Source organism: Nicrophorus vespilloides, unplaced genomic scaffold, assembly GCF_001412225.1.
Source record: "Nicrophorus vespilloides isolate i.1.1-1 unplaced genomic scaffold, Nicve_v1.0, whole genome shotgun sequence".
Lineage (NCBI taxonomy): Eukaryota > Metazoa > Arthropoda > Insecta > Coleoptera > Silphidae > Nicrophorus > Nicrophorus vespilloides.
The window spans coordinates 99655-111816 of record NW_017100094.1 but is presented as its reverse complement, the minus strand read 5'-3'; the positions used below and the strand labels follow the sequence as shown (position 1 = coordinate 111816).

The following is a 12162-nucleotide window of genomic DNA, read 5'->3' as shown; positions in this document are numbered from 1 at the left end:
TTTTTCCTTGCTTAGTATATTTTGATAATATTACGTTGTGTATGTATATATATATATAAATCATTTCATTTATAACTATACTTTTGTATTAAATCATGAATAAATATATTCATTCATAAAATGTTTTTTATACAATATTAATTGCTTTTTCATATAGTTTTGCACCTGTCTGACTTTCTTTTTTGATGATGAGTACGACCCAGATTGACTTCAGTAAATTGCCTTGAATGCTATAAATAAATAATCTATTTGCTACAGTTCAAATATGAAAAAATCTTCCGAAACAAAGAAGTAGATATTCTTTTGTTAGGTTTTATTTGTTTTACATAGTAAATACTTCGTTGATTTGGCAACGTTGCGTGCCAATTATTTGAACGTCACATGTAGGTTAGAATTGGTTATAGAGATAAATCGAGGCATTTAAAGAGATGGTTTTATGTGTGGTGGATATTATTGTTCGTTAGTGAAACATTGAAAATGAGTGAAATATCAGTTTTAAGTTGGACAGAAAAAGACGTCGAAGAGTTTCTAATACGGGAAGGTTTCGATCAATCCGTCATAATAAAACTTTGTGATGAAAATAAGGTGAATGGGAAATGTTTACTTTCCTTGAACGATCAAGATTTCCAATTGGAACCCCTCAAAAACTTAGTGCTTCGTGATAGGAAATGTCTTTACGTTGCAGTGAAAACACTGCAACGTGAAAATCACAATCTGCTCATAGAACTGGGCCTGCTCGAATTGCAGTCAGTTAACTTATACAGTCATTCCATTAAACAAGAGAGTGAATATTGTGAGTCTGAAAGAATATCTCCCCCAGCCTCTGAAGATGGCAGGTCACAGCGTCTACCTCCAGATATATGGAAAGCCTTCCTTAGTTTTTGCTATGTTGTTTTTGTCACTTGGATTACAGCTTTTGTAATGGTTATTGTACATGACCGAGTACCTGACATGAAGAAATATCCTCCACTTCCAGATATATTTTTAGATAATGTACCTCATATATCCTGGGCCTTTGATATGTGTGAAGTTACTGGGACATTCTTATTCACAATTTGGCTTATAGTCTTGTTATTCCATAAGCACAGGTAATTTACTTTGTACTTATATAATTTGACCTTTGTTATTTTAAATTTTCTTTGTTTATCTTTTATATGAAATATTTAAAGCAATTTATTTATGTACAAGTACCATTTTTACATATAGATTAGATGTTTCATGACTCATTGATATACAGTTAAAATAATTACTTATTCTATGTGCATGCAACAAAAATGAACATAGGCTTTCTACTTCTGAATAAGTAATATTGCAAACAAAAATACAGTAAACCCAAATGATGTATAGCTAAAGCTGTTTTCGTAAATATATTAAACACGATAATCATAATACACTAATTGCGAAATGTTGTTTTCTAAAGTAGTGTTTGTAGTATACATAAGCAAATGTTAAATGATAACGTAAATTGAATAATCATGTTAAAAAAATGCAGTATCAAATTACTGATATATGTCTTTTTTGCAGTAATTTATTTACGATGTTTTAACGAGTAATTAAATTTTGTGCCTTTACTATCGTAAAGGCAATTACTGTTTATTTAATTATCGTTAGTATAATGTCTTGTGTTGTTATTTTCTAATTAGATTTGTGAACCAAATATACAAATAGATATTTGTAGGATAATCGTTTTAATTCCGTCAACGGATTAAATTGATAGCAATAAAGAAGAATAAGGTTGTCGCATTTGTAAAGCAAACACGCAAACAATAATAATGCCACAAAAGTGGGTAACAAAGGAAGTTTTAATGTTCCAGATAATAAAAATAATGAACTTTAATTCTATTTAAAGAAATAGTGCCTATATAAATATCAAAGGTTGCTCTCTATCGCGTTATATATAATACTTAAATGCTTTTCTGAACTCAATTAATATAGGTATCAATATTCTAGGTTCATCTTGATGCGAAGATTCTTTGCTCTCTCTGGAACCGTGTTTTTACTGCGATGTGTCACCATGCTGATAACGTCTTTGAGTGTTCCCGGTGCTCATCTACAATGCGAGCCAAGGAACTATGAGATGCAGGAGACGACATATGATCATTTGATATTCAAAATATCGCAGGCGTATTTTATCTGGAGAGGTGCCGGAATGTCGATACAGGGTGTTCGCACCTGCGGTGATTACATGTTCAGTGGGCACACCGTCGCCCTAACTATGCTCAACTTCTTCATTACTGAATGTAAGTTCTATATTTATTCAACATATTATCATTAATAGAATTTTTTTTTTATTAGATACGCCGAGACACCTGTACTTCGTGCATACTCTGACATGGATTATGAACATGTTCGGTATATTTTTCATTTTGGCAGCACACGAACATTACTCCATAGATGTTTTCGTCGCCTTTTATATAACAAGCCGTTTATTTTTGTATTATCATACTTTATCAAACAATCAGGCTCTGATGCAGCGCGATTCGACCAGGACACGGATTTGGTTTCCATTATTCTCTTATTTCGAATCCGGTGTTGATGGTATCGTGCCAAATGAGTTTGAAAGTCCGGCCGAAATTATGAGCAACCTTTACAGTTTCCTGAGCATGAAATTGAATGTATTCAAAATTTGTGAAGTACAGAATAATACAAATAAACAGTCTGATAGTACTGGCGCTGGGAGTAGTGAATTGGATAGAAAGACAAAATAACGTTGGTTTACTTAGATAATTATTAGTTCGATACGGATCACGTCTGCCAAATCATTTTTTTTTCCGAATGAGATATGTAAAAGGCTATTATAGTTTGTAATAAATAGAAGTTTCGTTAGTTCTCCAGTAAGTGTTATTATTTGTATTTTATTATTATTATTATGTTAATTGTTAAGCTCGTTTCTATAGAAATTGTACATTTTACAAAGATTTTGATATATTTTCTTCTTAGTTTTGTTAAATATATACAATTTATAATTATTGTTATTTACTGAACCAGTAATTTTAAATGTAATATTCAAAATGTTTCATAAAGTGTATAAATCTTATGATTAAATATTAAAGAATCACGACTGTATAGATTTTAAAAATGTCATCAATCACAAGAGCTTAGCTTTCATTTGTTTCCTCATAGTTTCCATTTTTTGCATATTCAGTATTTAATGATTGTAATTAAATTAATGCCATCAAAATTATAATTCATAGATCGTGAATATGTATTTTACATAGTAAAATAAATATTTCTGACATACAGTACTTTCATTAATTCTACTTTTGAAATATTGATTTTAATCATAGGATCATTCCAAATATTGCATTTAATATTATAATAAGCAATAACATCACATTGTTAAATAATAATAGATGCATGTTTACTCGTCAATGTGTAGCATCTGCGTGTTGTGATTTTTTAAATTGTTAGTACCAGTCATAATACTTTCTGTTTCGATAGAAAAATAATGTGTGATAACCATATTTCCCATAAAAATGTTTACAAACATTATGTTTTACTATTATCTGTTATAATAATACAAACAAATAATTAATTGTACCTTCCTATTTATTGTATTTAAACATTATACATTTGAACATATTTTTGTTGACTAAATAAAATATTTTATATCACAATTGTGTTTGATTAATAACAGAATTATGATGCTTTAAATTGTTCTATTTAAATATTCAGTAATTTAATGAACTAATCTTCAACTTCCTTCTCATTGTGAATTTAAATACATATATCATTATTGTCTTATCAATTTAAAATGAAAAGATTGTTAATACGTTTTCTATTTCTATTTAATATTTCTAAATGATTCACGTTTTCCTACTTCTTGGTTTTAAATGAAACAAATATCCGGTATAATATATGTGCTAATTTTGTTTGAATCAATGTCCTATTCTTCAATTAGAGTTCTTAGAAATTCATTAATTTGATTATAGGATATGTAAAAAAAAACAGACAAAATATGTCTAAGATTTGAATTTAGATAAATAAAAATATTGCGCATCTCTACATTAGATAAAATACAGCAGATGATTTATATCCATTATCATTTTCGGAATATTTATGTTAGTATTTTGATAAAATCACAGTAATATGAATTACGTTCGATAATATAGTAGAAATATACACAATTCATTTTTATCACTTGGTTAAAAAGATGATTTTTTAAAGTATTTTATTCGTTGCTTGTAGAACAAGTACTAGGTATAATGTATAACTATGATTGCTTTAGTAATTTCGATGAACAAGCGTTAGAGCAGAGTTCATATAATTTCAGAAGCGAACAATGAATTGTAGTGATTATTGGGAAGAATATTGTTTTATTAATAAAGAGAAAAATTATATTTTGTCACAATTAAATGAAGACACAAATGATGTATGCTATCAAAATAGTATTAACTATGTTTGCTAGGAACTTTCTGCACTATAAAGCAAGAGGTCCATCCGCCCAGCATATCCCAGAGTCCAGATTAGCACCTCCTTGACGAAGAAATGACGATAATTTCTTACCTCCTTCTCCTTCGGGGACACCTAGCAACATAACAACCGTTTGTTTAATAAAAAGTAAGTAAGTATTATTTAGTAAATGAATTTTGTTGTTTCGATGTTTAGTAAATATTTCATGTTTATAACAAATTAACGAGAACACAGAATATGCAAACGACGGTTGTATGTCGAAGGAGCTATTATTGACTAACTACATTCTGACTTAATTATACAATTTATTATTTTTGATTATTTACAAAAGTTAAATGTTCATTTCAATTGGTACTAATTAATTGATTGATGTAAATCAATTTTTTTTTATAATACAATTCTATGTGCCAAAGAAATAATTTGAAATTGCAAAAATTTTAAAGATCAGAAACAAGTTAACTATTAACAAAATGTAGTATATAACATTACTATATATTTCTAAAAAATTTGAAAAGCTAAACTTCCTGTTATAATAAATAACATTCAAAATAAAATATGAACTTTTATTAATTTTAACAATTCCTCGTTCCGTTAAGGTAATACCGATAATTAAGTTAAAAGAAATGACTCTAAATTATACATCATTTATTAGATCATTCATTTAACTTAAATAAATGATAAAAGTTATTTTGTAAAAAAAAGAAAAAATCAACAATGTATATAATATATATAATAAATAAATTTATGTATCACCGTAGTCGCGATCGCCTACGTTTATTCTATCTTGGGCAGCCGTTACGTTGAAGCCTAGAATACGTGAATCAACCTTCAGCATCTTCCTCTTACACTTTCTACCTTTGGACTGTAAAGAGACAAAGAATGTCGTTAATGAATCTATTTCTTGAGATGCTAATAAATATTTTCTTACTTTGACTTCTTGGAAATCGCTATTATTATGTTGGACAGATGGAGTGATCGCAGGTGCCGGAGAACACAGGTCATCTTTATGGGTGGTAACTTTTGGCTTGAAAAGGCGACGTTTTTCTAAGAACTGAGCGGCAAATTGTTGGATTGCCGGTTTGTCTCCTAAATATTCACGGCAATAATCACGCACATCCATAGCCGATTCAATATCACGTAAAAAGCTAATGAAAGTGGGAACTGAAATTACAATTATTAAGATAAATAACCATTAAGCCTTCCCTTTGTTACAATATAACTTACTATCAACAGTAGTATTCATGTTAGCTAAAGTTTTCGTGCACCATTCAGTGAACTCGTCGGTACTTGAATTACTGTTGTTTGGATGCTCATCTTTTTTATTGACTTTAGTTTTCTGCGATTTTGGAGTTTGCTTTGGGGTGACTGTTTTAGTTTCTTGTACATTGTTTACCTTGCTGGCACTTTGTCTTTGTGGAGGCTCTTCCCAAAATCCTAAAATTGCCGTATTAAATAAAATTACGATATTCAAAATTATAGCATGATTAAATACCACTAGTGTCATGATTATTTGTCCAAGTTAAACTCTGACCACTCCATATACCAGCAGCAATCTTAGTCTCCTTTTCCTTGTGTTGTAATGATGCTTGTTGCTAAAACCATATAAGCATTGCAGTCAATATATATTTTACATGACATTATATTTACTTTGACTATATTCTGGCACTTCTCTTGTTCCTCCGCCTGTATTTCGGCAAGAGATTTTACATTGCTTGCTTTCATTGGTTTATTGGCCCAACTGAGTTGAATGTTTGATGGTTTTTCCGGTGCTTGTTCTTGCATTTGCAACACACGTTGTTGCTGCAATAGTGCTACTTGTTCTGCTTTACGTTCACGCTCCAATTTTTGGATCTCGGATAAACTAAGACCTTGGTTACTGGATGATTGGCTCCACGGTGCGGTCTTTCCCCAGTTTTGATTGTTTATTGCCTGTTGGCGTGCGAACTCCGCTTGCTTCTTTTGCTGTTCCTCGCGTTCTTTTGCTGCCAATCTAAATAGATGGATTTATTAGAAAACAAAAAGTATCCAAAAGTATAATAATTACTTTTCTCGTTCCTGTTCTTCCAGCTTCCTTAATTCCTCAGCTTTTTTTCTAGCCTCTTCATCAGCTTTTCTTTTTTCCTTCAGGCGTCGTTTCTCTGCAAGTTCCCTCTGCCGTTTCTCTTCTGCTTCTTTTTTGGCTTTTTCTATTTCTTTCCTAACTCTATCATCATCCTTCTTACGTTTCTCCTCCTGTAACTTCTTTTCGGTTTCTTGCTTCCTCTGTTCCATCTTCCTTTTTTCCTCAGCATCCTTTTTAGCCTGTTTCTCCTCTAGTTCCTTTCGTTTCTTTTCTTCTTTAGCTGCTGCAATTGCAGCGGCTGCTATGGCATCATTGTTAACATCGCTTTTATGATTATCTTTAATATTAAGATTCTCGTTATTCATTTGATGGATTTCTGGAGGAGCCGAAGACATATTAGCTGGACCTGACTGTGGCATATCCCACATACTAATAGGTTTATCTGTAGCAGGCCAGGGGGGCAACAGTTGTGATGGTTGTGGCATGTGCTGTTGTTGTTGTTGTTGATTACCAAATTGGGTCTTCCAGAACATTTCTAAATCCATATTCGGCTGTTGTTGCTCAACTGGTGGTTTTTGTTGCAAGTAATGCAACATGTTGATATTGTTATCGCCGTCCATCTTATTAACACTAGGTTGCTTGGGAATGACCGATGGAGGAATTAGATTATTCTGAGGAATCAAATTATTTTGAGGAATAATCGGCATTCCGCCACCGTTCATAGGAATTCCGTGAAGAGTGGGTGTAGGCAATACGTCGTGTTTCATTGGCGGCGGTCCGGACATGTTATGGGCCATATTTGGTTTCACGTGCATACGACTCGGCTGCATGCATTGGAGACCACCCATTTGATGAACTAATGCCTGAAGCGGATCCAATGGAATCGGGTTTGGTTGTTTCTCAAGTGTTGGATTAACGGCTAACTTATTAACCTATTTTGTAATTAGAAACAGTTAAATATAATTGATTTAATTAGTTAAAGACAGTAAAACCTTGAGAATCTGCTGCCTCATTGGATGAACTTGATTAGTTGGTAGCATGATGGTGTCAGCCATCTAATTCGAAAAAGCAAAAGTTAGCCATGTTAGTCATTTTGTTAATATAATAAAAGTGTTACTTACATAATGTTGCATCATTTGTTGGTTTATTAATTCTCTTTGCTGAATAGGATTAATGGCATTCCAGGGTTCTCCTTGTCCAAAAGGTCTACTAACAGCAGCAGCACGCATTGCTTGTTGTTGTGCATATTGAAACTGGATATCATCCGGCACTTTTTCTTTTTTCTGAGGCGCTAATACAAATGTTTGAAACGGATTTCCGCCTCCGCAAACATTTACCAAATCGCCCAAGGTGTAAAATCTCTCATCACATTGCCTACGTACATAGAGAGTTGTTGTAAAGTAACCTGCTCTAAACCATTCTGCCATTTCTGTTGATAAAAAGGGTCCTTGTAAATCGCCCTAAAAAGAATACACGTTTTGTATAGACAATCTATATTAAATTAATTTCATTAACAACATCTTACCTGAGGATCTTGATAAAACCATTTATCTTGAATAGGCATCATATTTGGAGGTGGTGGTAAGCCATTTGAATGTGTTACAAGTGGGGAATTCGTTGGAGGTTCTTCATCTACAACCAACTTCAATACTAGATCTTCTTGTAACTTTTCAAATTCTTCATCAACAACCCTAGAAGAAAATAGCTATTGATATTTTCATCAATTACACAGATAATTAGAAATCATAATACCTATTGCCAACATCATCTATAACACTATTTTGGTTCATATTTCCTTTCATTGCAACATTGTTAGCCTCTTCTTGCTGAATAATTTGTTGCGTCTGTTTTCGAGGTTTAGGTAGAACGGATTGCTTTATAGAGGGTATATTTATCGGTATTTTATGTTTGTTATTTGTACCATCTTCTTTCACAGCCATAACTTCTTTTTCTTCAATAGCTTTCAATTTTTCATTCTCATGTACATGGTTCACGGATTCAACCACATTCTAAAATAATAATTATAGTAATATAATTATTATTTTAGTTAAAGTATATAAATTTACCGCAATAGTTGATGGGGGTTCAGGTGGTTTAGACAAAGACAAGGCAGATTTTGATGTAGAAAGAGGCACATGTTGAGACTTGGAGCTGATATTCTGCTGCGAACTTGATTTTTGCAAATTATTTTCCCTCCTAAAACCTTTCAATTCCTGTAAAAAAGTAATCTTTACAATAATATATAATCAAAAAAGATTCATATTTTCTGTAGTTACCTGTTCCTCGTCAGAACCGTGGAATGCGCCACTGGAATCAAACGTACCACCTCCTTCTCCCAAATTCTCAGTTACCCATTCTGGCAAATGATCGTCATTTTCAATAACACGCTTTGGTTGGTTCATTGGTCCTCGAGGAACCTCATGCCAACTCCTATTCATTTTGTCCACAGGTCCTCCTCTATCGTCATCACCTTCTCTCCAACTGGAAGTCCTGGCTAATGAACAATCAGAAATTATATTAGAATTACAATTAATCATTATACTATTGATTGATTACTTACTCCATTTTTCTGAGTTTGTACCACCACGTCCCTGAAGGCCTGCTGTGTGTCTCCATCCATCGCCAAGTTCATCATTCCTATTACGTCTCCAATTGTCAACACCGCCAGCAGTTGACCTATTGTAGTTAAATTCCTTCCTTGGACTCCAGTCGGATTGTTCTCCGTTGCCCCATCCACCCGCAGCATCAAACGCGCCAGGTCGAGTGCTATAGGTTTGGAAGGTGCCACCCCTTCCTCCGCCTCTAGCAATACGACCACCACGTTCACCAGGTCCGACAGCACCTCGACCCCCACGTACTGCCGGACCCATGGGAGGACCTCGAGTTGCCCAAGGTCTCTATAAAAAAAAATCCAATTATATACACCTCAAAGACATTAATAGTAAAATTTTCAAATGTCCATACCTCGTCATCAACGACTGGCGACAGTGCAACTGGAGGTAATGATATCTCTGAATATAATGCTGGGAATGTGCTCAGAGAATTCGGGGCTCGTAATTCCTTTTCAAATAAAGCTAGCATCTCTTCTCTTCCGTACCTAAAACATCGATAAATTAATCAATATATTCTTTTAACTATTTTTTTATAAAATACCGATAATCTGCTAGCTGATATCGTGTACCGCCTGCGCCAATACCTGTGGAAGATCCATCTGATGATATCTGATTTCTCAACCATTCAGGACCAAAATTCATGGAATCTGTCATCTTGAAGCTGCAATTCATAAAATTTACAAGAGTAGCAGTAATGTTCAACAATGAATGATATATTTTTTAACTTAAAAATAGATAACAAGATATAGATCTAAACTTTTCATTGTAATCTTTATATACCTTATCACAAATAGTATTAATGATAAATTAAATAACAAAATAATAACTTATATTTCTAGGCAAGTTAAATTATTGTATTCTACAATGATACCAAATTACAAAAACAAGCTTAAATAACAAACAAAATCTAAACATTTTTAATAAATATAATCCATTTATTTAATAAATATATAAACAAAAACCTTAATTTATTAATAAACCATTTAAAGTGACTAAGACATATTCAAGTGAAACAAATCACTTTGATATAATTGTTGCATACATTATTTTCAAAGAAACAAATATTTCAGTGTAAAGTTAATATATTTTCAAATTATAATCAATTAGAACATTTTATAAATTTTGCAATTACATATATACAAATACCTACAAATAATTAAATTATCTGTACATAAATTAGAATTGAAATTAAAAAAAAATGTTATTAAAATATATTTTATGTACTACCACTTAAATACAAAAAAGTAACTGAAAATGGTAACAATTGGAAGCATTCCACTATTTATTTAATGCTCTCTAAAAATAGTTGTATTAAATAATGGTCTAGCATGTGTATATCTTGGACTGCATTATGATGTCACCAATGACATTATTTCAGAATGATGTTTATATATCATGAAATAGGAAACTAGGTCCTAAAATACTACATCAAACTAAATCTAGTCATTATATTATACTGTATCAAATTGAAAAAAGAGTAGCAGCATGGTATCAACTGTTTTTTTTTTCATTTCAACTTCAATAGCTCATAATATAGTTACAACAAATCAGAGTTAACGTCAGAAATATTGTATAAGAATTTTTGGTAATCTTTGTTATACATATTAAAACCATTTACGACTGGAAGCTACATTTACGACAAGTCAAGTTGGCATAATAGACGTCTTGTGGCTTGGTGGTTATAATTAGGTAAAATAATTCAGAAATTTCTAAGACATATGTTTGCATTTTCTCACCAGCATTTGCATATCCGCAGATTTCCTAAGATAATCGACAAGATAAGATTTTAATAAGACATACCTTCTAATTAGTTTCTCGCACAATAAATGGATCAACAACAATGGCTGATACCAAAATTTATAGAACAGTGACTGACTGCGCAGTCGTCGCGTTACGTGCGACGTTGGGTCGTTTTACAGAAACGCAAATAACAGAATAACAAATTATTTGAACTACTGTCAAATTTAACATTAAACGTTCGCATTTTATTATTTTCTAATTGATATTATTTCATACTTTATTTTTTAATTTAATCATTGTCTAACATAATATTATTACTAACAATTATATCACTTGTTGGAGTTTAATATTAGTTAAATATTTTATGTAATTAAAAACTCTAAAATTACTCTTAAAAATGTAATATATATATGTGCGAATTTTTATTTATAAAATTGAATAAGATTTTCGAAACGGATTCTTTTAATTTATCAGAAATTCTCCACCTAGCGGGAAAAATCTTAATGATCCACGGCGGAAGGAACTTGACACGACGCCATTAGTTCTTTTCTACTGTGATCGTCGAAGTAGCGTAAGTCGTCAAACTGTTATTTAGTTTTTATATAAGTTTTATAGTGAGACTATTCAAGTAATTTAATTGTAATGTATTATTATTAATAATGTAATGATTAAACATTCTTAAGTTCATTATTTTTAACTAATTATTGAATTATTGTTTTTCTAACCTAAAAAACATGTGGCTATGTTTTCATCCAGAAGCTAACTAATAATTATGTACATTTTCAGGGTACAAAATGACCAACTCAAAGGGTTATCGTCGCTCCACAAGGGATTTGTTCTCCCGCAAATTCCGTCAGAAGGGTGTTATCCCACTTTCCACTTACATGAAAACCTACAAAGTTGGAGACATCGTTGACATTAAAGGTAATGGTGCCGTACAGAAGGGTATGCCATACAAGGCTTACCATGGCAAGACTGGACGTGTATACAATGTAACTCAACACGCTGTTGGTGTTATTGTAAACAAGAGGGTACGTGGACGTATCCTAGCCAAGAGGATCAACCTCCGCATTGAACATGTCAAGCACTCCAAATGCAGGGAAGATTTCTTGAGACGTGTTAAGGCTAACGAGAAGTTGCGTAAGGAAGCAAAGGAAAAGAATGAGAAGCAATGCCTGAAGAGACAGCCAGCTCAACCAAGACCTGGACACATTGTTAGTGGCAAAGCTGCCCCTATTCTTTTGGCTCCAATTCCATATGAATTCATTGCCTAATTTGTACCCATATTAATAATTAAAGAAAAAATATAAACAAACTATTGGTTTTTATTTACAT

General features: G+C 32.2%; 3 protein-coding genes across 5 annotated transcripts; 2 read left to right on the top strand and 1 right to left on the bottom strand.

Annotated features, from left to right (window-relative positions):
- Positions 1–363: 363 nt before the first annotated feature.
- LOC108567675 (sphingomyelin synthase-related 1-like) lies at positions 364–2884 on the top strand. Its single transcript, XM_017928279.1, has 3 exons — positions 364–1088; positions 1951–2240; positions 2296–2884. The coding sequence occupies exons 1-3, from the start codon at positions 478–480 to the stop codon at positions 2706–2708; spliced, it is 1314 nt and encodes a 437-aa protein (XP_017783768.1). The 5' UTR covers positions 364–477; the 3' UTR covers positions 2709–2884.
- A 1412-nt stretch (positions 2885–4296) lies between these two features.
- LOC108567701 (PERQ amino acid-rich with GYF domain-containing protein 2) lies at positions 4297–10984 on the bottom strand. 3 transcript variants are annotated; one of them, XM_017928310.1, is made up of 17 exons: positions 10888–10984; positions 9629–9748; positions 9440–9572; positions 9036–9372; positions 8752–8969; positions 8542–8703; positions 8228–8484; positions 8001–8166; positions 7597–7935; positions 7468–7530; positions 6458–7407; positions 6061–6403; positions 5906–6005; positions 5638–5847; positions 5342–5574; positions 5167–5275; positions 4297–4527 (listed from the first exon to the last, which is right to left on the bottom strand). In XM_017928310.1, exons 2-17 carry the CDS (start codon positions 9739–9741, stop codon positions 4421–4423), a joined length of 3840 nt encoding a protein of 1279 aa, XP_017783799.1. In that variant the 5' UTR covers positions 9742–9748; positions 10888–10984; the 3' UTR covers positions 4297–4420. The 3 variants fall into 3 exon arrangements, with proteins under 3 accessions (XP_017783799.1, XP_017783800.1, XP_017783801.1); XM_017928311.1 differs by having other exon boundaries at positions 8542–8688; XM_017928312.1 differs by lacking the exon at positions 7468–7530.
- A 317-nt stretch (positions 10985–11301) lies between these two features.
- Positions 11302–12142, top strand: LOC108567702 (60S ribosomal protein L21). The gene is made up of 2 exons (XM_017928313.1): positions 11302–11398; positions 11614–12142. The coding sequence occupies exon 2, from the start codon at positions 11622–11624 to the stop codon at positions 12099–12101; it is 480 nt and encodes a 159-aa protein (XP_017783802.1). The 5' UTR covers positions 11302–11398; positions 11614–11621; the 3' UTR covers positions 12102–12142.
- Positions 12143–12162: the final 20 nt, after the last annotated feature.